This window comes from Bufo gargarizans, chromosome 6, assembly GCF_014858855.1.
Source record: "Bufo gargarizans isolate SCDJY-AF-19 chromosome 6, ASM1485885v1, whole genome shotgun sequence".
NCBI classification, from domain to species: domain Eukaryota; kingdom Metazoa; phylum Chordata; class Amphibia; order Anura; family Bufonidae; genus Bufo; species Bufo gargarizans.
In genome coordinates, this window is record NC_058085.1 from 224,364,914 (window position 1) to 224,387,613 (window position 22,700).

The 22,700-nt window shown below is 45.3% G+C and overlaps 1 protein-coding gene across 3 annotated transcripts in view; it reads left to right on the forward strand.

Annotated features, from left to right (window-relative positions):
- PATL1 (PAT1 homolog 1, processing body mRNA decay factor) overlaps positions 1–22,700 on the forward strand; it is a 321,287-nt gene that overhangs the window by 18,628 nt on the left and 279,959 nt on the right. For all 3 annotated transcript variants that reach the window (XM_044296605.1, XM_044296607.1, XM_044296608.1), the window contains exon 2: positions 15,275–15,365. In XM_044296605.1, coding sequence (XP_044152540.1) covers positions 15,275–15,365 — 91 coding nt within the window. The remainder of the gene's footprint in view (positions 1–15,274; positions 15,366–22,700) is intronic.

A 22,700-nucleotide genomic window follows, 5' to 3' on the forward strand; every position in this document is an offset into this window, starting at 1 on the left:
GTGCCAACATGGGAATTTCCCCTGAATACTACAGTCCAGTATAGTATATCTTCCATGTACTTTTCGCTATAAAAGCCTGTTTACACTCAGTGTGCTGCCTGTGGTGTTCATAGTACGCCTGCGCTGATGAATGGCAGGAAAAGTCTAAGGCCTCCTGCACATGACTGTAGGTGTCCCGTTGCCATATTGAGGACCGCATTTGCGGATCCGCAATGCATGGGCACCGTTCCACGTGCATTCCGCATCACGGATGCGGACGCTTTCACTTTAATGGGTCCGCCAAATCCGGAGATGCGGAACGGAAGCACAGAACGGAACCCTACGGAGAGGTTCCATGGGGTTTCATCCCGTACTTCCGTTCCGAAAAAAGATAGAACATGTCCTATCTTTTTGCAGATTGTGGACCCATTAAAGTGAATGGGTCCGTGATCCACTGCGGCTGCCCCATGGTCAGTGTTCTTGCATTGCGGCCCGCAGCACGGCCACTGGGTTCGTGTGCAGGAGGCCTAAGGCATATTGGTACACCATAGACTTTTCCAGGGTGCAAGTGCCCACAGAGAGGGCTTTGAGTACCGCCTCTGGCACCCGTGCCATAGGTTCGCCATCACTGCCCTAGGAGATCTTTCCATTCTAGATTTTAATAAAAAAAAAAGGGTTTAAAGGGAAGGAAAGAGCAAAGCAGTTTTCTGGTGTCACTAGAAAGAATAAGGTTTTTTTTTTTTTTTTTCCTGGTCTGATGCCTTTAAGAAACAATCCCAATGAGGCCAGGCCTGGGGGAGTGGTCCCTAGATCAGTGGGTTTTCAATAGGGATCGCCCGATTATCGGTTTTACCGATATTTAGGATTTTGAAAGTTATATGCATCTATTTTGCTGATATTCCGATAACTAATCGGGAACACGGATCGCGCTGCTGTCTGCGCGATCCGTGTTCCCTCAGCAGCATCGGGGAGAAGGAAGCAGTGTCTCCCCCCCCCCCCCCCCCCCCCCCGTACTGCTACTGCCACCAATGAGGAGGGAGGACAAGAGGAGGGGAGGGGCTGTGGTCACTGTGCCACCAATGAAGATAACTTTCTCATTAATTTATATACAGGAGGCGGGAGCTGGCTGCAGAATCACATAGTCGGCTCCCGACCTCTATGACAAGTAGCTGCGACCTGCAGTAGTTAACCCCTCAGGTGCCGCTCTTCAGGGGTTAACTGCCGCGGATCGCAGCTACCGCTCATAGAGTTCGGGAGCCGGCTATGTGATTCTGCAGCCAGCTCCTGCCTCCTGTATATGAATTAGAAAGTTATCTTCATCGACACCCCCCAGTATTAATCATTGCTGGTGGCGCCCCCCCCCCCCCCCACCTCCACCCCAGTATTAAAAACATTGGTGGCGCAGTGTGCCCCCCCCCGGTATTATTCATTGGTGGCAGTGGCCACAGGGTCCCCTCCTCCTCAGTGGCAGTTCCCATCGGAGCCCCAGCAGTGTAAGCCTGGGGCTCCGATCGGTTACCATGGCAGCCAGGACGCTATTGAAGCCCTGGCTGCCATATTCTGCTCCCTGCTGCTGTGTGCACAAAGCAAAGAGCAGCAGGGATAGTGTGAGGTCCTATTCGCCCTGATAGAGCTCTCGATGATAGAGCTGTAACAAACCGATCGATGAGGCAAGAGACTTGGAGGGTAGGCAGAGACTGGGGAGGAGTAAAGTGAAAAGAAGGCAGAGCAGCCTGGGCACTTACACAGTGAACGCCTCCCCTGGGCACTTGCGAGTGCTCATTTGCATATTAATTAAACTTCGTTTTACCTGCTGGTACAAGTGTAAAGAAAAGAACAAAGGTACTGTTACAATCCTGTATAGGTGTGCTACAGAGCCATGTAAGCACTGTATATGGCCATATGGAGGTGACAGACTCCCTTTAAGTGCCTTGTTTGAGTTTAGACTAGCAGTTCATCTCTGGATCAAGAGGTTTGTTACAGCTGTGTCTAAGTTATCACCAGTCTCTAAGGTCAAAACCCCTCCTTGGGATTTAAACTTGGTCCTCTCTGTGCTCTCTTCTGACCCCTTTGAGCCAATTGATAGTATCTCCCCTAAGATGCTCGCTCTCTGAAGCTTGCTTTCTTGCTTGCCATTACATAGGCTAGAAGGGTTAGTGAGATCAGTGCACTCTCTGCTGACCTCCCTGTTTTTTTTTTTTTTTTTTTACACCAAAAGTGTCTTCTCTTTTTCACCGCTCTCAGGAGATAGTGCTACCTTCCTTCTGTGCCTCCCCTAAGTATGAGAAGGAATCAGAGTTCCATTGCCTAGACGTTAGGAGGTGTATTTTACAATAGCTGTTACTCAGTCTTGGAGAGCCTCCTCTCGTCTGCAGCTTTTGTTTCAGGGAGCTAAGAAGGGCTCTGCTGCCTCTTCTCAACCATTGCTATATGGATCAGACAGGCCATTGCCTTAGCTTAGCAAATTTGTAGAGCAGCTACTTCTTCTTTTTTTTTTTTTTTTTTTTTAAGGCATTATAGACTACAGCTACCCTCTGAAGGTCTTTCCTTTGGCTGTAAGGTGCTGCAGGTTGTAGTCCCGTCCTAGATAGGAATATTGCCTATTCTCTAGAGGTGCTGTCATAGGTGAAAGAGAAATATTGGATTACACTTACCGGTAATCGTTTTTCTTTGAGCCTATGACAGCACCCGGTTAATTCCCATTCCCCCCCCCCCCCCCCCCCCCCCAAAAAAAAGGGGGAAGTATTTACACAAAAAAAAATAAGATGTTATGTTTCTTAGTTCTTGAGAAAGTACTGGAGGTGGGGGGAGGACCCCTATTTTAAAAGGCGTACTGGTTCCTGTTTCCTTTCCAGAGGAGGAGGAGGTCTCTGCGGTGGTGCGGTCATAGGCTCAAAGAAAAATGATTGCCGGTAAGTGTAATCCAATATTTTATTATTTTTTCTCTTTTCAACCCCACCCGAAAAACTATGAATGTTAATGTGGAAGTCCCATGTACCCCAAAACTACATCTCGAACGCAAAAAAAACAAGCTCTCGTACAGCTACATCAGGACAAAAACCGTTCTGAAATTCATCGATATAACGAGACGTCCTATTGTGCAAATGTATTTAAGAAGAAAAACACAACACTGCGCATTTGGTATCTCCATTGTTGTACTGAACCACAGAATAAGGGATCATGCACATGACTATTTTCCATCTGTGTGCTATCCGTATTTTTTTGCAGATGGCACACAGACCTATTTATTTCTGTGGGTCTGCAAAAAAGTGATGTCATTCATGTGTTTGTTATGCAAATTATAGAATATGTCCTCTTCTTGTCTAAATTGCACACAAGATTAACCAATTCTGTCTGTATTTTGTGGATCTGTGTTGTGTGGACCACAATACAGAAACCTTTTGTGTGCATGAGCCCTACCAGTGACGCGCTAGTAATGCAGTTCAGTGCATTGGAACATCTTATTTTATACTTGGTTTTTGGCGGAAAATACTCCACAAATAATGCTAAAAAGAGTAATACAAATACAAGTAAAGAAAAACGAGTGGCCAATCATTACTTTAAGAAATGAAGGTCAGTCAGTCCGAAAAATTGGGAAAACTTTGAAAGTGTCCCCAAGTGCAGTCACAAAAACCATCAAGCACTACAAAGAAACTGGCTCACATGCGGACCGCCCCAGGAAAGGAAGACCAAGAGTCGCCTCTGCTGCAGAGGATAAGTTCATCCGAGTCACCAGCCTCAGAAATCGCAGGTTAACAGCAGCTCAGATTAGAGACCAGGTCAATGCCACACAGAGTTCTAGCAGCAGACACATCTCTAGAACAACTGTTGAGAGGAGACTGTGTGAATCAGGCCTTCATGGTAGAATATTTGCTAGGAAACCACTGCTAAGGACAGGCAACAAGCAGAAGAGACGTGTTTGGGCTAAAGAACACAAGGAATGGACATTAGGCCAGTAGAAATCTGTGCTTTGGTCTGATGAGTCCAAATTTGAGTTCCAACCACTGGGTCTTTGTGCGACGCAGAAAAGGTGAACGGATGGACTACATGCCCGGTTCCCACCGTGAAGCATGGAGGAGGAGGTGTGATGGTGTGGGGGTGCTTTGCTGGTGACTCTGTTAGGGATTTATTCAAAATTGAAGGCATACTGAACCAGCATGGCTACCACAGCATCTTGCAGCGGCATGCTATTCCATCCGGTTTGCGTTTAGTTGGACCATCATTTATTTTTCAACAGGACAATGACCCCAAACACACCTCCAGGCTGTGTAAGGGCTATTTGACCATGAAGGAGAGTGATGGGGTGCTGCGCCAGATGACCTGGCCTCCACAGTCACTGGACCTGAACCCATTCAAGATGGTTTGGGGTGAGCTGGACTGCAGAGTGAAGGCAAAAGGGCCAACAAGTGCTAAGCATCTCTGGGAACTCCTTCAAGACTGTTGCAGTGGCGTCTCTAGCTTTCAAGTTTTGGGGGGGGGGGGCACACTGGGGGCCAGGACAAAAGTAGGGGGGGCAGCTATAACAACTATACATTTACACAAGTATGCTTAGAAATGCTGCGATACTTTACCCAATACCTAAAACCGCAATAGGGAAGAAAAACCCCAATCACTCAGATTTCAACATGTCCTAGCTGCCCGGGCATGCTGGAATTACTCCAATTACAGCATCTACCAGCTGTGTCAAGTCCCCTTCCCTTTGTCACATGGCAGATATTTTTCTCACCCAGCATGGGTATATGCAAAATGACACCCCAAAACACATTCCCCAACTTCTCCTGAGTACGGCGATACCAGATGTGTCACACTTTTTTGCTGCCAAGGTGGGCAAAGGGGCACATATTCCAAAGTGCACCTTTCGGATTTTGCAGGGCATTTTTTACACATTTTGATTGCAAGGTACTTCTCACACATTTGGGCCCCTAAATTGCCAGGGCAGTATAACTACGCCACAAGTGACCCCATTTTGGAAAGAAGACACCCTAAGGTATTCTGTGAGGGGCACTGCGAGTTCCTAGAATTTTTTATTTTTTGTCACAAGTTAGCAGAAAATGATTTTTTTTTTTTTTTCTCTTTTTTCCTTACAAAGTCTCATATTCCACTAACTTGCGACAAAAAATAAAAAATTCTAGGAACTCGCCATGCCCCTCACGGAATACCTTGGGGTGTCTTCTTTCCAAAATGGGGTCACTTGTGGCGTAGTTATACTGCCCTGGCAATTTAGGGGCCCAAATGTGTGAGAAGTACCTTGCAATCAAAATGTGTAAAAAATGACCGGTGAAATCCGAAAGGTGCACTTTGGAATATGTGCCCCTTTGCCCACCTTGGCATCAAAAAAGTGTCACACATCTGGTATCGCCGTACTCAGGAGAAGTTGGGGAATGTGTTTTGGGGTGCCATTTTACATATACCCATGCTGGGTGAGAGAAATATGTTGGCAAAAGACAACTTTTCCCATTTTTTTTATACAAAGTTGGCATTTGACCAAGATATTTATCTCACCCAGCATGGGTATATGTAAAATGACACCCCAAAACACATTCCCCAACTTCTTCTGAGTACGGCGATACCAGATGTGTCACACTTTTTTTGCAGCCTAGATGCGCAAAGGGGCCCAAATTCCTTTTAGGAGGGCATTTTTAGACATTTGGATCCCAGACTTCTTCTCACGCTTTAGGGCCCCTAAAAAGCCAGGGCAGTATAAATACCCCACATGTGACCCCACTTTGGAAAGAAGACACCCCAAGGTATCCAATGAGGGGCCTGGCAAGTTCAAAGAAATTTTTTTTTTTTTTCGCATAAGTTAGCGGAAATTGATTTTTTTTTTTGTTTTTTTCTCACAAAGTCTCACTTTCCGCTAACTTAGGACAAAAATTTCAATCTTTCATGGACTCAATATGCCCCTCAGCAAATACCTTGGGGTGTCTTCTTTCCAAAATGGGGTCAGTTGTGGGGTGTTTGTACTGCCCTGGCATTTGAGGGTCTCCGCAATCATTACATGTATGGCCAGCATTAGGAGTTTCTGCTATTCTCCTTATATTGAGCATACAGGTAATGAGATTTTTTTTCCGTTTAGCCTCTGGGCTGAAAGAAAAAAATGAACGGCACAGATTTCTTCATTCGCATCGATCAATGTGGATGAAAAAAATCTCTGCCAAAAAAAAAAAAATGGAGGGGAAAGGCGTCTGCCAGGACATAGGAGCTCCGCCCTACATCCATACCCACTTAGCTCGTATGCCCTGGCAAACCAGATTTCTCCATTCGCATCAATCGATGTGGATGAATAAATCATTGCCGGGATTTTTATATATATATATATATATATATATATATATATATATATATATATATATATATATATATATATATATATATATATATATATATATATATATATATATATATATATATATATATATATATATATACACAAAGTGCTTGTCAAAGCATAGGAACGCCGCCTCCTCCTCAGCTCGTATGCCTTGGCAAACGTATCTGTCACTGCAGAGGAGAAAATCCCGTCTTGCAGCGCCGCATACACCGACTTGCGTGTAATCTGACAGCAGCGCAATGCTTCTGTCAGAATGCACATCGGTGCTGCAGCTAGTAGATCGGTTGGTCCACCTGGAAGGTAAAAAAAGAAAAGAAAAAAACAGGCCACAACGCAATAATTTTATTAACTTTGGAACAGAACATGTAACTTTAACTTTTGGAACTAAACATTAACCTGTTTGCTTACCTGTTTTTTTTTTTTTTTTTTTTTTTTTTTTTTTTTTTTTACCTTTTATAGAACAAACCTCTCCTTCCCCATGGGTCAATGTGCAAAGCGCAAATCGCCCAAAGATGTGGCGAAGTGCGTTATGCACTTTGTCCCATGTGAAAGGAGACGTTTGCAGCAGCAGTGAGTGAATGGGCCCTAATAGCCCTGTGTGCCTGTCCTGGTGAGATGATCCCTATGCTAATAGTGTACCTGTGAGTGGTACTTCCGGAAACACTCTCCAAAGCATAGGGCAGGGTGGTCCGGACAGTCAGGACAGAAATAGCGGGTGTCACGCCTTATTCCACTCCTGCTACAGACACGACATCTTTTTCGGGGTGACGGTTGGGTTGAGGTACCAGGAACGACATTGGGGAAATGTCGCTCGTGTAGACGGCTAACTACACTGGTGGTTGGGGCCACGGAACCTCCTGGATACAGGAGGTTCTCGATGATCTCTTCCTGAAATTTGAGGAAGGATCCAGTTCTCCCAGCCTTACTGTAGAGAACAAAACTATTGTACAGAGCCAATTGAATTAAATATACAGACACCTTCTTATACCAGCGTCTGGTGCGTCGGGAAACTAAATACGGAGACAACATCTGGTCATTGAAGTCGACCCCTCCCATGTGGAGGTTATAGTCGTGGACTGAGAGGGGCTTTTCAATGACACGGGTTGCTCGCTCAATTTGTATTGTCGTGTCTGCGTGAATGGAGGAGAGCATGTAAACGTCACGCTTGTCTCTCCATTTCACCGCGAGCAGTTCTTCGTTACACAGTGCGGCCCTCTGCCCCCTTGCAAGACGGGTGGTAACGAGCCGTTGGGGGAAGCCCGCGCGACTAGTTCGCGCGGTACCACAGGCGCCAATCCGTTCTAGAAACAAATGCCTAAAGAGGGCCACACTTGTGTAAAAATTGTCCACATAAAGATGGTACCCCTTGCCGAATAAGGGTGACACCAAGTCCCAAACTGTCTTCCCACTGCTCCCCAGGTAGTCAGGGCAACCGACCGGCTCCAGGGTCTGATCTTTTCCCTCATAGACCCGAAATTTGTGGGTATAGCCTGTGGCCCTTTCACAGAGCTTATACAATTTGACCCCATACCGGGCGCGCTTGCTTGGGATGTATTGTTTGAAGCCAAGGCGCCCGGTAAAATGTATCAGGGACTCGTCTATGCAGATGTTTTGCTCTGGGGTATAAATATCTGCAAATTTCTGGTTGAAATGGTCTGAGGGGCCGAATTTTGTGGAGCCGGTCAAAAGCAGGGTGGCCCCTGGGACGGGAGGCGGTGTTGTCACTAAAGTGCAGGAACCGCAGGATGGCCTCAAAACGTGCCCTGGACATGGCAGCAGAGAACATGGGCATGTGATGAATCGGGTTCGTGGACCAATATGACCGCAATTCATGCTTTTTTGTCAGGCCCATGTTGAGGAGGAGGCCCAGAAAAGTTTTAAGTTCGGAAACTTGGACTGGTTTCCACCGGAAAGGCTGGGCATAAAAGCTTCCCGGGTTAGCGGTGATAAATTGTGTGGCATACCTGTTTGTTTCGGCCACAACTATGTCTAAGAGCTCCGCAGTCAAGAACAGCTCAAAAAATCCCAGGGCCGAACCGATCTGAGCCGTCTCAACCCGAACTCCAGACTGGGCAGTGAAAGGGAAAACTACAGGTGCGGCTGAAGTTGGGGACTGCCAATCAGGGTTTGCCAGCACCTCTGGGATTCTAGGGGCTCTACGGGCACGTCTTTGCGGTGGCTGCGACGGGGTCACTACTGCACGTGCCACCGTACCAGCTTCAACTGCCCTTCTGGTGCTCGCTACTTCACCAGGTTGTACGGCAGTGCTGGTACTAGGTCCAGGGAGGGCTGGGCTGCTGGTGTATGCCTCACCACGTAATCCGACAGCACCAGCCCCACTCTGCTGCTCTTGAAGCGGATCCTGCGCAACCTGCGGTCTAGCGACACGGGGCCGGGTACGCCTGGTGCTATCAGGGACCTCAGCCTCCTCGTCCGAACTTTGGGTCAGAGAGCCACTGCTTTCTACAGGTTCGTATTCTGACCCGCTGGATTCATCAGATGAGGGTTCCCACTCCTCATCCGACTGGGTCAGAAGCCTGTAGGCCTCTTCAGAGGAATACCCCCTGTTTGACATGTGGGCAACTAAATTTAGGGGTATTCCCTGAGACTACCCAAGAAAAAAAAAAGCAAGCCTGTCTTACAAAGGGGAGGCTAGCGAAGTACCGGAGGCCGCTGCGGTTGATAAAAAATATCAAAACTGATTTTTTTATTTCCGCAGTGCGTGTAAAGTGAATGTGCAGTGATCAAAAAAAAATTTTTTTTTTGTCACTGCGGTGGGGCGGGTGTGGGCGAACGCACGTGTGGGCGACCGATCAGGCCTGATCGGGCAAACACTGCGTTTTGGGTGGAGGGCGAACTAAAGTGACACTAGTACAATTATAGATCTGACCGTGATCAGTTTTGATCACTTCCAGATACTATAAAAGTACAAATGCTGATTAGCGATACGCTAATCAGCGAATAACGGACTGCGGTGCGGTGGGCTGGGCGCTAATTGATCGCTAACTACCTAACCAAGGGACCTAAACTATACCTAAAACCTAACGGTCAATAACAGTGAAAAAAAAAAGTGACAGTTTGCACTGATCACTTTTTTCTTTTCACTTGTGATTGACAGGGGTGATCAAAGAGGTGATCAAAGGGTTAATAGGGGTTCAGGGGGGTGATCAGGGGCTATAGTGTAGTGTTTGGTGTACTCACTGTGAAGCCTGCTCCTCTGCTGGATCCAACCGACGAAAAGAACCAGCAGAGGAGCAGGCAGCCATATAACAGATCATATTTACAAATATGATCTGCTATCTGGCACTTTGATTGGATTTTTTAAAAATCAGCAACCTGCCAGCCACGATCATTGGCTGGCAGGTTGCTGACGAAATACCGGCGCGAACTGCGCACGCGCGGGCGCATACTCGCGTCATCTCGCATCTCGCGTCTCGCGAGATGACGCGTATATGCGTGACTGTGCGCCAGCCTGCCACCTCCGGAACGCACATGTGCGTTAGGCGGTCCGGAGGTGGTTAAAGGGGTTCTGCACTTTCATTTAACTGATGATCTATCCTCTGGATAGATCATCAGCATCTGATTGGCGGGGTCTGACACCCAGGACCCCTGCCGATCAGCTGTTTGAGAAGGCACCGGTGCTCCAGCAGCACCGCGGCCTTCTCACTGTTTACCGCAGGCCCACTGACTGACATCACGACTAGTATCAACTAGCCTGAGCGCAGCTAAGCTCTGTTCACTTAAATGGAGCTTAGCCGCGCCCACGCTAGTTGATACTAGTCGTAACTCGTGACATCACTGGGCCGGCGGTAAACAGTGAGAAGGCCGCGGCGCTACTGGAGAGCCGCTGCCTTCTTAAGCAGCTGATCGGCGGGGGTCCTGGGTGTCGGACCCCCGCCAATCAGAAGCTGATGATCTATCCAGAGTATAGATCATCAGTTAAATGAAAGTGCAGAACCCCTTTAACGTTTAAATCAGGAAGATTCAGGGGCAGCTGCCAGCCAGCTCTCCTCTCAGTCTTAGTCACAGTCAGATCTAATCTCTCTAGTTAGGGTACTTTCACACTTGCGTTTTTCTTTTCCGGCATAGAGTTCCGTCACAGGGGTTACCGGAAAAGAACTGATCAGGATTATCCCCATGCATTCTGAATGGAGAGTAATCCGTTCAGGATGCATCAGGATGTCTTCAGTTCAGTCGTTTTGACTGATCAGGCAAAAGAGAAAACCGCAGCATGCTACGGTTTTCTCTCTGGCGAAAGAAACTGAAGACTTGTCTGAATGCCGGATCCGGCATTTTTTTCCCATGGGAATGTATTCGTGCCGGATCCGGCATTCAAAATACCGGATCCGTCCTTCCGCCCTGCGAAGACCGGTAAAAATGTACAAGACGGATCCGTCTGTCTGCGTGACAAGCGGAGAGACTGATCCGTCCTTGCAATGCATTTGTGAGACTGATCCGCATCCGGATCCGTCTCACAAATGCTTTCAGTCGGCGGATCCGGCGGCCAGTCCCGACGACGGAACTGCCCGCCGGATCACACTGCCACAAGTGTGAAAGTACCCTTGCAATAGAAAGAGACTTAGTCAGTCCACTCACTCACTACTTGTAAGTTGTAGTACCTTATATTATTAAGTTAACCTGAGTGTCCTGCTTGCTACACACAGTCACCACTAGGTCAGTCTCAGTCCAGTCTGTCTGTTCGGTATCGGTAGGGCCACACCAGGCCACGCCACACACTGTCTCGTCTGTCTCAGTCAGTCTCTAGTACAGGCAGTGGGCGGGCTGCTCACGGTGACGTCACGTGCCTAGGAGGAGGAGCGCCTCCCGCACTGCTGCCAGTAGTTGAATGAATTCAGATCAGCTGAGCTAGTCTCGACTAGGTGATGCACAGCACTGCCACTGAGTCTGACTCAACTGGTATGGGGCCGGGGGCGGGGCTTATGACGTGGCGCGGCGGCAGTGGGTGGAGAGTGAGACTAGAAGAGAGTGAGAGAGACCGCAACGGCAGTACGGCACCCGGGCACCAAGGCTCAGTCAGATCATCAGACTGAGATGTGTGAACTCAGATGTCCGGTAGGAGGGCCTACACAGTGCGCAGCAGGCAGCACAGACCAACACTAGTATCAAAATGAATAGGGGACATTTTAGTTGGGGGGAGGGGGGGGCACAGCTTGATGTAGGGGGGGCCGTGGCCCCCTCTGGCCCCCCCCCCCCCCTGGCGACGCCACTGGACTGTTGGAAGACCATTTCAGGTGACTACCTCTTGAAGCTCATCAAGAGAATGCCAAGAGTGTGCAAACAGTAATCAAAGCAAAAGGTGGCTACTTTGAAGAACCTAGAATATGACATATTTTCAGTTGTTTCACATTTTTTTGTTATGTATATAATTCCACATGTGTTAATTCATAGTTTTGATGCCTTCAGTGTTGATCAACAATTTTCATAGTCATGAAAATAAAGAAAACTCTTTGAATGAGAAGGTGTGTCCAAACTTTTGGTCTGTACTGTATATCTTCTATATCTATCTCTTCTAGATCTATCAATCCCCTTCCGGGATCCTTCTCAAGCCAAGTGCACATACCAACAACATGCTGGCATCTAAATAAATATCCAACTTTTCAATACATGTTGTACAACATCAATTAATCAAGTGATTACAATTAGTGACAGCTGATAAAAAATCTAAGTAAAATAAATCGCTCCATTCCAATCTTCCAACGGATCTTCTTGTATACAAGAACAATCTCATATTATAAAAAAGTGCAAGTGCATTTTAAAATCACAATAAAACCACTTGGCTATATTAAATGCGTCAATTCATCAGGATAGAGAGACGCGTGCTGCACTTGAATGCATTTCATCCAGCTTGCTGTTTTTTGAAAAAACGCATAGTGTGAACACCACCCATCTGCAGGGTGCAAAAAAAAAAAAAAAAAAAAGTTTAGTTTTTATTTCTATAGATGATCATGTCATGCTATCTCTTGAGTTGCGGACTGGTCTGCACAGGGATCTAGTGCCAAGTGGTCATGTGACGCCTATTTGGCACCTAAGAATGTCCAATCTTCCCACAGGGAAAAAAAAAATAATTGGAATCGTCTTCTAGTCTCATATTTTTCTCAATTATGTCGTTATATTACACTACACTACACCACGCTGGGCGGCGCTTCAAACGGCAGTTGTGGCGAGGCTGGCTGGGCGCAAGTTGATATGAAGCACCGCCCCTTGGGCAGATTGAACACCAGGAAAGCAGGTTATAAAACTTCAGATTACTGTATTTATGAGGCGGACAGGGTGGATACTTAGATGATTCTAATACCCTTTATAAGACCTATACTGTCATATATACCCCTAAATATGCTTTTTGGGCCTGTCGGTGTCCCTTTAAGTATAATTCCCGTTTCAATCAAATGTAGCACAAAAAATTTTTGGGGGACATATTCAATCATCCTGCAGGACGCCTCTCTTCTCAATCCCATGGATCCACATATCTGCAATACAAAACAAATATCATTATACTCGCAAAAATTCATAACTGGTCTGTACATTCAATCCACAACACGTATACTACCCCTGGATATTCTTAGGCGCCAATTAGGCGTCACATGACCACTTGGCACTAGATCCCTGTGCAGACCAGTCCGCAACTCGAGATAGCACTGACATGATCATCTATAGAAATAAAAACCAAACTTTTTTTTTTTTGCACCCTGCAGATGGGTGGTGTTCACACTATACGTTTTTTAAAAAAAACAGCAAGCTGGATGAAATGCATTCAAGTGCAGCACGCGTCTCTCTATCCTGATGAATTTAATATAGCCAAGTGGTTTTATTGTGATTTTAAAATGCACTTGCACTTTTTTATAATATGAGATTGTTCTTGTATACAAGAAGATCCGTTGAAAGATTGGAATGGAGCGAATTTTTTTACTTTGATTTTGTATCAGCTGTCACTAATTGTAATCACTTGATTAATTGATGTTGTACACATGTATTGAAAAGTTGGATATGTAATTAGATGCTAGCATGTTGTTGGTATGTGCACTTGGCTTGAGAAGGATCCCAGGAGGGGATTAAAACGTTGCCTATTTTTGTGTCACATGTGTGAAGAAAGACACCGTTTATTTACAAGAAGAGTGCTGCGTTGATTTTTTTTCCCTTGAATATACAAGCCTATGGTCAAATGCGAGATGCTTCCACCTGATAACCTCTAAAGTGAGTGCTGCCAGATTTTTATATATACAGGTCCTTCTAAAAAAAATTAGCATATTGCGATAAAGTTCATTATTTTCTGTAATGTACTGATAAACATTAGACTTTCATATATTTTAGATTCATTACACACAACTGAAGTAGTTCAAGCCTTTTATTTTAATATTGCTGATTTTGGCATACAGCTCATGAAAACCCAAATTTCCTATCTCAAAAAATTTGCATATTTGATCCGACCAATAAAAGAAAAGTGTTTTTAATACAAAAAAAGTCAACCTTCAAATAATTATGTTCAGTTATGCACTCAATACTTGGTCGGGAATCCTTTTGCAGAAATGACTGCTTCAATGCGGCGTGGCATGGAGGCAATCAGCCTGTGGCACTGCTGAGGTGTTATGGAGGCCCAGGATGCTTCGATAGCGGCCTTAAGCTCATCCAGAGTGTTGGGTCTTGCGTCTCTCAACTTTCTCTTCCCAATATCACACAGATTCTCTATGGGGTTCAGGTCAGGAGAGTTGGCAGGCCAATTGAGCCCAGTAATACCATGGTCAGTAAACCATTTACCAGTGGTTTTGGCACTGTGAGCAGGTGCCAGGTCGTGCTGAAAAATGAAATCTTCATCTCCATAAAGCTTTTCAGCAGATGGAAGCATGAAGTGCTCCAAAATCTCCTGATAGCTAGCTGCATTGACCCTGCCCTTGATAAAACACAGTGGACCAACACCAGCAGCTGACATGGCACCCCAGACCATCACTGACTGTGGGTACTTGACACTGGACTTCAGGCATTTTGGCATTTCCCTCTCCCCAAGTCTTTCTCCAGACTCTGTCACCTTGATTTCCAAATGACATGCAACAGTCCAGTGCTGCTTCTCTGTAGCCCAGGTCAGGCGCTTCTGCCGCTGTTTCTGGCTCAAAGGTGGCTTGACCTGGGGAATGCGGCACCTGTAGCCCATTTCCTGCACACGCCTGTACACGGTGGCTCTGGATGTTTCTACTCCAGACTCAGTCCACTGCTTCCGCAGGTCCCGTAAGGTCTGGAATCGGTCCTTCTCCACAATCTTCCTCAGGGTCCGGTCACCTCTTCTCGTTGTGCAGCGTTTTCTGCCACACTTTTTTTCCTTCCCACAGACTTCCCACTGAGGTGCATTGATATAGCACTCTGGGAACAGCCTATTCGTTCAGAAATTTCTTTCTGTGTCTTACCCTCTTGCTTGAGGGTGTCAATGATGGACTTCTGGACAGCAGTCAGGTCGGCAGTCTTACCCATGATTGCGGTTTTAAGTAATGAACCAGGCTGTGTTTTTTTTTTTTTTTTTTTTTTTTTTTTTTTTTTTTTTTTTTTTAAAAGCCTCAGGAATCTTTAGCAGGTGTTTAGAGTTAATTAGTTGATTCAGATGATTAGGTTAATAGCTTGTTTAGAGAACCTTTTCATGATATGCTAATTTTTTTAGATAGGAATTTTGGGTTTTCATGAGCTGTATGCCAAAATCATCAATATTAAAACAATAAAAGGCTTAAACTACTTCAGTTGGTGTGTAATGAATCTAAAATATATGAAAGTCTAATGTTTATCAGTACATTACAGAAAATAATGAACTTTATCACAATATGCTAATTTTTTGAGAAGCACCTGTATATATGTGTGTGTTATATATCAGATTTTCAGTGCTATATTTTTTTTTTTCATAACTCGGAGAACTCCTTTTAAGTATCTAGGTCATATAATTTTTATTTATTTTTTCTTGTATTGTAGTCTCTCGAAGATGGTGATGGCTTCCCTGATCTCGAGGAGGATGAGGAGATTGACCAATTTAATGATGATACATTCGGAACTGGAGCAATTGGTAAGTTAAGTATATTCAGAGACTTGGTTTTGATCATGCAATATGAAGAGGGTTAGTAATTAATTTTTCTTCAATAACAGTTGCCTTTATAATAAATGAATGAAACTGATTTTTTTTTTTTTTTCCTTTTTGTATGTTTTCATTTTTTCCCTATGATGCTTTCCCGATAGTAAGACTATTCTTGTTGTCGCTAATGGTCCAGTTTCTTCTGCATTTTCCATCAGTCTTGCTCATGGGAGCAGAATGTTGATTCCTGTAAAAACGTACATAATTGGCAATAAGGAAAGTCATTCATTTTCTCGTCATTGTTGGCACTTAAACCAGCCTTGTGTTCTCATTGGACAGAACTAGACCTCTTACAGGAGCTTCTTCCACCACTCCAGGATCCAATTTGGTTTAGTAGCCAATAGGGCTGGGCGATTTTCACCCAAAAATAAAATCTTAAACTGAAAAAATAAAATAAAAAATAAAAATAAACAAATATTCTCCTGCACTGCCAATGTATATATAAACTTATATAGGAGGAGGACTAGAGAGGGGTATGTAATGTATATGGTGGGAGGAATGGAGAAGGGTATCTATATTAATCACATACCCAACTTATGACTAACAGGAGACATGAGCTATAAATTTACACATGAGTCACCTTTAATTTTCCCTCTACAAGATGCACATAGGTTTTAACAAAGAAAAATAAGAAACAAATATTTTATCTGATCTGAGGTCTGCTAAAAATATTTTCTTATTTTTCATTAGCAGAGAAAAAAAAGAAAAATATTTTTTTTCATCAGACCTTAGATCAGACTCCTAAATCAGATCCCCAATCCTCATCTGACCTCCAAATAAGACCCCCAAGGCTCGGATCAGACAACACAAATCAGACCCTCGGTGCTCAGATCTGACTCCCCTTCTCAGATCTGACCAGCCCATGCTCAAACAAGACCCCTCCTATGCTCATATCTGACCCCCCCCCCCCCCCCCCATTGCTCATATCAGATCCTTCCATGCTTAGATCAGAGCCCCATGCTCATTTCTATAATTTAAAAAAAAATCTCTTCCCTCTCCTGATCAGACATTGGGCTCCTGCTCGGGTACCTATTACCCTGCAGGTCTGACACACTCTCCAGTGTGACCTGATGAGCACAACGTCAGGTCATAGTCCATGTCTCTACATACTACATTCTCAAACGATGTGCATCAGGACATAGAGGAGAGTAAGCTGGAGCTGCAAAGTAGCATTAGTGCCTGATCAGGAAAAGGGATCTGAGCATGGGGTGGAGAGTGAGCCGCCTGACTGCTTCCCAGCTCCATAGCTAGAGCCGCACTTGAAGAAGCAAGCCACCTGTTATATACCCTCCTCCAGTCATCCCTCTAAGTACAGTAGTTATACTGATGTCCTGCTCGGCAGCCGTGTGCAGTCCCAGATGAAGCTATCTTGCCCAGGGAACTGCAGTGCCCTCTCAATTAGGGGTCCTTAGGGGTTAATTGCGGCGGATCACGGCGTGCAGTAATTGCGGCCAGTTATGGGATATGGCCGGCACATGCAGGCTACGTTTGTATTTGGGCATATTAACTACACTGCTCAAAAAAATAAAGGGAACACTTAAACAACACAGTGTAACTCCATGTCAATCGCACTTCTGTGAAATAAACTGTCCACTTAGGAAGCAACACTGAGTGACAATCAATTTCACATGCTGTTGTGCAAATGGTATAGACAACAGGTGGAAATTATAGGCAATTAGCAAGACACCCCCCCATAAAGGAGTGGTTCTGCAGGTGGTGACCACAGACCACTTCTCAGTTCCTATGCTTCCTGGCTGATGTGTTGGTCACTTTTGAATGCTGGCGGTGCTTTCACTCTAGTGGTAGCATGAGATGGAGTCTAGAACCCACACAAGTGGCTCAGGTAGTGCAGCTTATCCAGGATGGCACATCAATGCGAGCTGTGGCAAGAAGGTTTGCTGTGTCTGTAAGTGTAGTGTCCAGAACATGGAGGCGCTACCAGGAGACAGGCCAGTACATCAGACGTGGAGGAGGCCGTAGGAGGACAACAACCCAGCATCAGGACCGCTACCTCCGCCTTTGTGCAAGAAGGAACAGGAGGAGCACTGCCAGAGCCCTGCAAAATGACCTCCAGCAGGCCACAAATGTGCATGTGTCTGCTCAAACGGTCAGAAACAGACTCCATGACGGTGATATGAGGGCCCGACGTCCACAGGTGGGGGTTGGGCTTTCAGCCCAACACCGTGCAGGACGTTTGGCATTTGCCAGAGAACACCAAGATTGGCAAATTCACCACTGGCGCCCTGTGCTCTTCACAGATGAAAACAGGTTCACACTGAGCACATCACAGACGTGACAGATTCTGGAGACGCCATGGAGAACGTTCTGCTGCCTGCAACATCCTCCAGCGTTACCGGTTATGGCATTGGGTCAGTAATGGTGTGGGGTGGCATTTTTTTGGAGGGCCGCACAACCCTCCATGTGCTCGCCAGAGGTAGCATGACTGCCATTAGGTACCGAGATTAGATCCTCAGACCCCTTGTGAGACCATATGCTGGTGCGGTTGGCCCTGGGTTCCTCCTAATGCAAGACAATGCTAGACCTCATGTGGCTGGAGTGTGTCAGCAGTTCCTGCAAGACGAAGGCATTGATGCTATGGACTGGCCCGCCCGTTCCCCAGACCTGAATCCAATTGAGCAAATCTGGGACAGCATGTCTCGCTCTATCCACCAACATCACGTTGCACCACAGACTGTCCAGGAGTTGGCAGATGCTTTAGTCCAGGTCTGGGAGGAGATCCCTCAGGAGACCGTCCGCCACCTCATCAGGAGCATATACAGGCGTAGTAGGGAGGTCATACAGGCACGTGGAGGCCACACACACTACTGAGCCTCATTTTGACTTGTTTTAAGGACATTACATCAAAGTTGGATCAGCCTGTAGTGTGTTTTTCCACTTTAATTTTGAGTGTGACTCCAAATCCAGACCTCCATGGGTTGAAAAATGTAATTTCCATTTTTTTTATTTTTGTGTGATTTTGTTGTCGGCACATTCAACTATGTAAAGAACAAAGTATTTCAGAAGAATATTTAATTAATTCAGATCTAGGATGTGTTATTTTTGTGTTCCCTTTATTTTTTTTGAGCAGTGTATATTCATTGGTGGTGCAGTGGCCACATCCCCTCCCTTATACTCCCCCTCTTCTAAGTATTATATTAATTGTGGGGGCACCCCCCCCCCCTTCCACACGATTAAATCATTTTATGGCAGTGGCCCTAGGGTGGTAGCTTCTGATTGGAGCCCCAGCAGTGTAATCGCAGGGCTCCGATCAGTTACCATGGCAGCCAGGACACTACTCAAGCCCTGGCTGCCATAGTCGGCTCCCTGCTGCTGTGTGCACTATGCACAGGGCAGCAGGGAGAGTGTGAAGTCCTATTCACCCTAATAGAGCTCTTAGGGTGAATAGGACAAGGGCTCTAGCCCCTAAGAAGGCGAAAAGTTATTAAATAAAAAGTTTGAAACCCCCTTCCCCCATTGCATCTGGTGGTTCAAGCAATTACCTGCAGCAGGTCATATGTATGGCTGTAGCTTTTGACCATTTGTTCTCTTGTAGAAGAATTGCAAGCATACCACATGGCTGGATACTCGTAAAGTAAATCCGGCAGGGGAATGCTAGTTGCACTGCTAGCGGTGATGTCAGAGTGTGCCTTAGAGAGGGGGCCAGTGTGCTGCCCTCGGTGTGGCGCAAATTTCAAGTTCGCCTACGAAATTCCGAGTGCATATATCAAGGCAGAAGTCACCTGCTGCTCTGAGATCTGAACATCAGAAACCCCATATATTCAAGGCATTTGAGTTTAGTGGTCCTTTGCAATATGTCCGAGTTTGGTGATGGCATTGAGGCCTCTTAGTATCCAGCAACTGTAAGTAAATGTACCTATGAGGGTGGTTCTATGGCGGAAGTGTTAAATTCTAGCCAGCTATGTTTGGTGTTGTTTTTCTCTTCCTGGTTTGGAGTGATAAAACTGCGCTCATAGGAAGTGTACGATTTGCTTGACTAAAATGCCTGATGCTTGTGGAAATAAGCTATGTCAGAAATGTACTTCAATCCTAGCTAAGGATTTGGTACCATTGTTAAAAGATGAGTTGAAAGATGTTATCAGAGAGGAAATACGCTCAGCGTTATCTTACATATCGGGATCAAAAGAAAAAAAGTCCAAAGCTGCGCTCACCTGGTTCCACTTGAAATGGACGCACGAACTGCGCTGGGATTGAAGGCGCACTTGAGAATATAGAAGAAAAAAAAAGTCCAGCTTCCAAAAAGTTTTGTACTTTATTCCAAAAATTATATTAAAATCCAACATGGCAACCTGGTCTACACGTTTCGGATCTACTAATACGGATCCTTACTCATGACAGGTTGCAAGAACAAAAACTAAGGCTTATATAACTGAAGTTACTAGCAAACAAGACACAACCCCACTGACATCACATTAAAAAGTTGGAGATGCCACATTAATAGAGAGACATACCTTTTAAAAAATATAACTCATCAAAACAAAAATATAATGAGAAGAATCAATAATGCAGAATCAGATCATGCTTGTGATTCAATCCTGAGCAATGGTCAGGTATGTCTCTCTATTAATGTGGTATCTCCAACTTTTTAATGTGATGTCAATGGGGTTGTGTCTTGTTTGCTGATCCTAATTATCTGTGATGAGTCACTTCAGTTATATAAGCCCTAGTTTTTGGGCTTGTAACCTGTCATGAGTAAGGATCGGTATTAGTAGATCCAAGATGCGTAGACCGGGTTGCCATGTTGGATTTTAATATATTTTTGGAATAAAGTACGTCACTTTTTGGAAGCTGGACTTCCTACGGTTTTTTCCTTCTATATTATCAAGTGCGCCTTCAATTCCAGCACAGTTCGTGCATCCATTTCAAGTGGAACCAGGTGAGAGCAGCTTTGGAGCAGCACCTGAACCACTCCCATCTACATCCAAAAAGAGAGAGAAAACGGATAACTTCATAATATTTCTCTTCTGAGCCAGATTCTGAGTCTATTGCAGAAGTAGATTCAGATGACTCCTCTGATTCGGAGTTTGAATTATTTTTTTGTCATAATGGATGATTCTATAGAGTTGATTTAAGGAGTAAGAGCTACTGTGTATTAAATGGATGAAACGTTCCAGAGAACAGTACAAGATGAAATGTTTAGTGGACTTAAGCAGAGAAGGAAGAGTCTTTCCAGTTAATTGTAATCTCTCTTCTCTAAGTAAAAGAGTGGAAGCTACTGGATAGGAATCTCTTCTTTCCTAAGATGATAAAATGCAGACTCGTTTAGTGATCAGGATGAGGCAGTATAGGGTCAAAGTCGTAGTGTAGACATTTCTCTGGCCAAATTGGTAGAGTGATAATGCACTTCCCTTTTGAAGATATGGGATCATTGAAGGATCCCATTGATTAAAAAAAGTAGACCTATGTCTTAAGTGTGTGTGTGTGTGTGTGTGTGTGGGGGGGGGGGGGGGGGGCAGTGCTTCTCATAAAACAAATACTAAAATACTAGTGAGCGCTTCCATTATAGAAGTGCTCACTAGTATCGAATAAGGTGCAGGGAGTGAAGTGCTGATGGTACTCGCTCTCCCTGGGTCCGCACTGCCCTGTCTTGACTGCATACAGCGTCGGGACCATGACTTGACGCTGTATACAGTTGCTGCAATCCAGCAGCGATGGTCGTGCTTGCACACTAGGAAAAAGTGCCAGCCTCTCTGGTGTCCAAGACCACAGGAGCATCCTTATAGTATGGGCCATAGCATGGCCACCACTGCTGGATTGCAGGGTGGTCGTAACCTTGGAAATGAGCAGTGTATAATGTGATGGAAAAATTAATCCAGCCAGCAAAGGAAGCAATGTGGATAATAACAATACATTATTACGTTTTTGTATTGACTTTCTCTACATAATAAATGCCACTTGCTGAAGTGACACAACTTCTTTAACCTTTTCCCGCCCAGCGCTGTAATAGTACTGCGCAGCGGCACGTGACTTGCCACCCAGCGCCGTACAACTACGGCGTGCTGATAGGGCGGGTGCAGGAGCTGCGTCTGCCCGATCAGCTGCAGGGGTCCAGCAGTCACTGATAACCGGACCCCTGCTGTATGCGCTAGCATCGGTGAAAACGCAGATGTCGGCGCATTAACCCTTGATGTGCCGCGGTCAGAGTTGACCGCGGCACGTGCGAACTGTGGAGCGAGGGAGAGAGCTTCCATCGGGTCTCACTGCTGTGACGTGGACCCGATGGCAGCCCAGTCCCTTCCTGAGGCATCATGGCTGCCTTCCGTGACAGCCTGAGAGATCCAGCACCTGGATCTTACAGGCAAGCAGGCTGTTAAGTGTATTTCAGTCTGTAATACACTTACAGCCAATGCATCACAATACAGAAGTATTGTAATGCATTGTAAAGGGTATCCGACCCACCAAAAGTTGAAGTCCAAGATTGCGACAATAAAAATTGGAAAAAATAGTTAAAAAAAAGTCCTTTTCCCAAAATAAAATAAAAATCACACGACCTAACCCCTCAGATGAACACCATAAAAAAAAGCATACACCAAGCGATCAAAAAGGCGTCTGCCCCCCAAAATGGTATGGTACCAATCTAACAGTCTTCTCATCCTGCAAAAAATGAGCCCCTACCTTAGACTATGGAGACACGCATGATTATTTTTATTATTTAAAACATACGGTATTGGGTATCGCCGCGTCTAACATTCTGCTCTATAAAAATAGCACATAAGCTAACCCCTCGGTTGAACACCGTAAAACAAGTGTCAAAGCCATTTTTTTGTCCCTTTAGGGTACTTTCACACTAGTGGCAGGATGGATCCGACAGGCTGTTCCCCCTGTCGGATCCATCCTGCCGCTACCAAAAAAAGTAGTCCTATTTGGTATTGTCTCGTCCGTAACAACCTGCTCTATAAAAGTACCACATGATCTAACCTGTCAGATGAACATTGTAAATGGCAAAAAATAAAAACTGCCAAATTTTTTATTTTTTTTTTTTTTTTTTTTTTTTTGTTACCTTGCCTTACACAAAGTGTAATATAGAGCAACCAAAAATCAATGTACCCTAAAATAGTACCAACAAAACTGCCACCTTATCCCATAGTTTCCAAAATGGGGTGCATCAGGGGGTCTTCAAATGTGACATGGCAAATTTAAATTATCCCAGTGAAATTTGCGTTCCTTTCCTTCCGCACCCTGCCATGTGCCCGTACAGCAGTTTGCGACTACATATGGGGTGTTTCTGTAAACTACAGAATCGGGGCCATA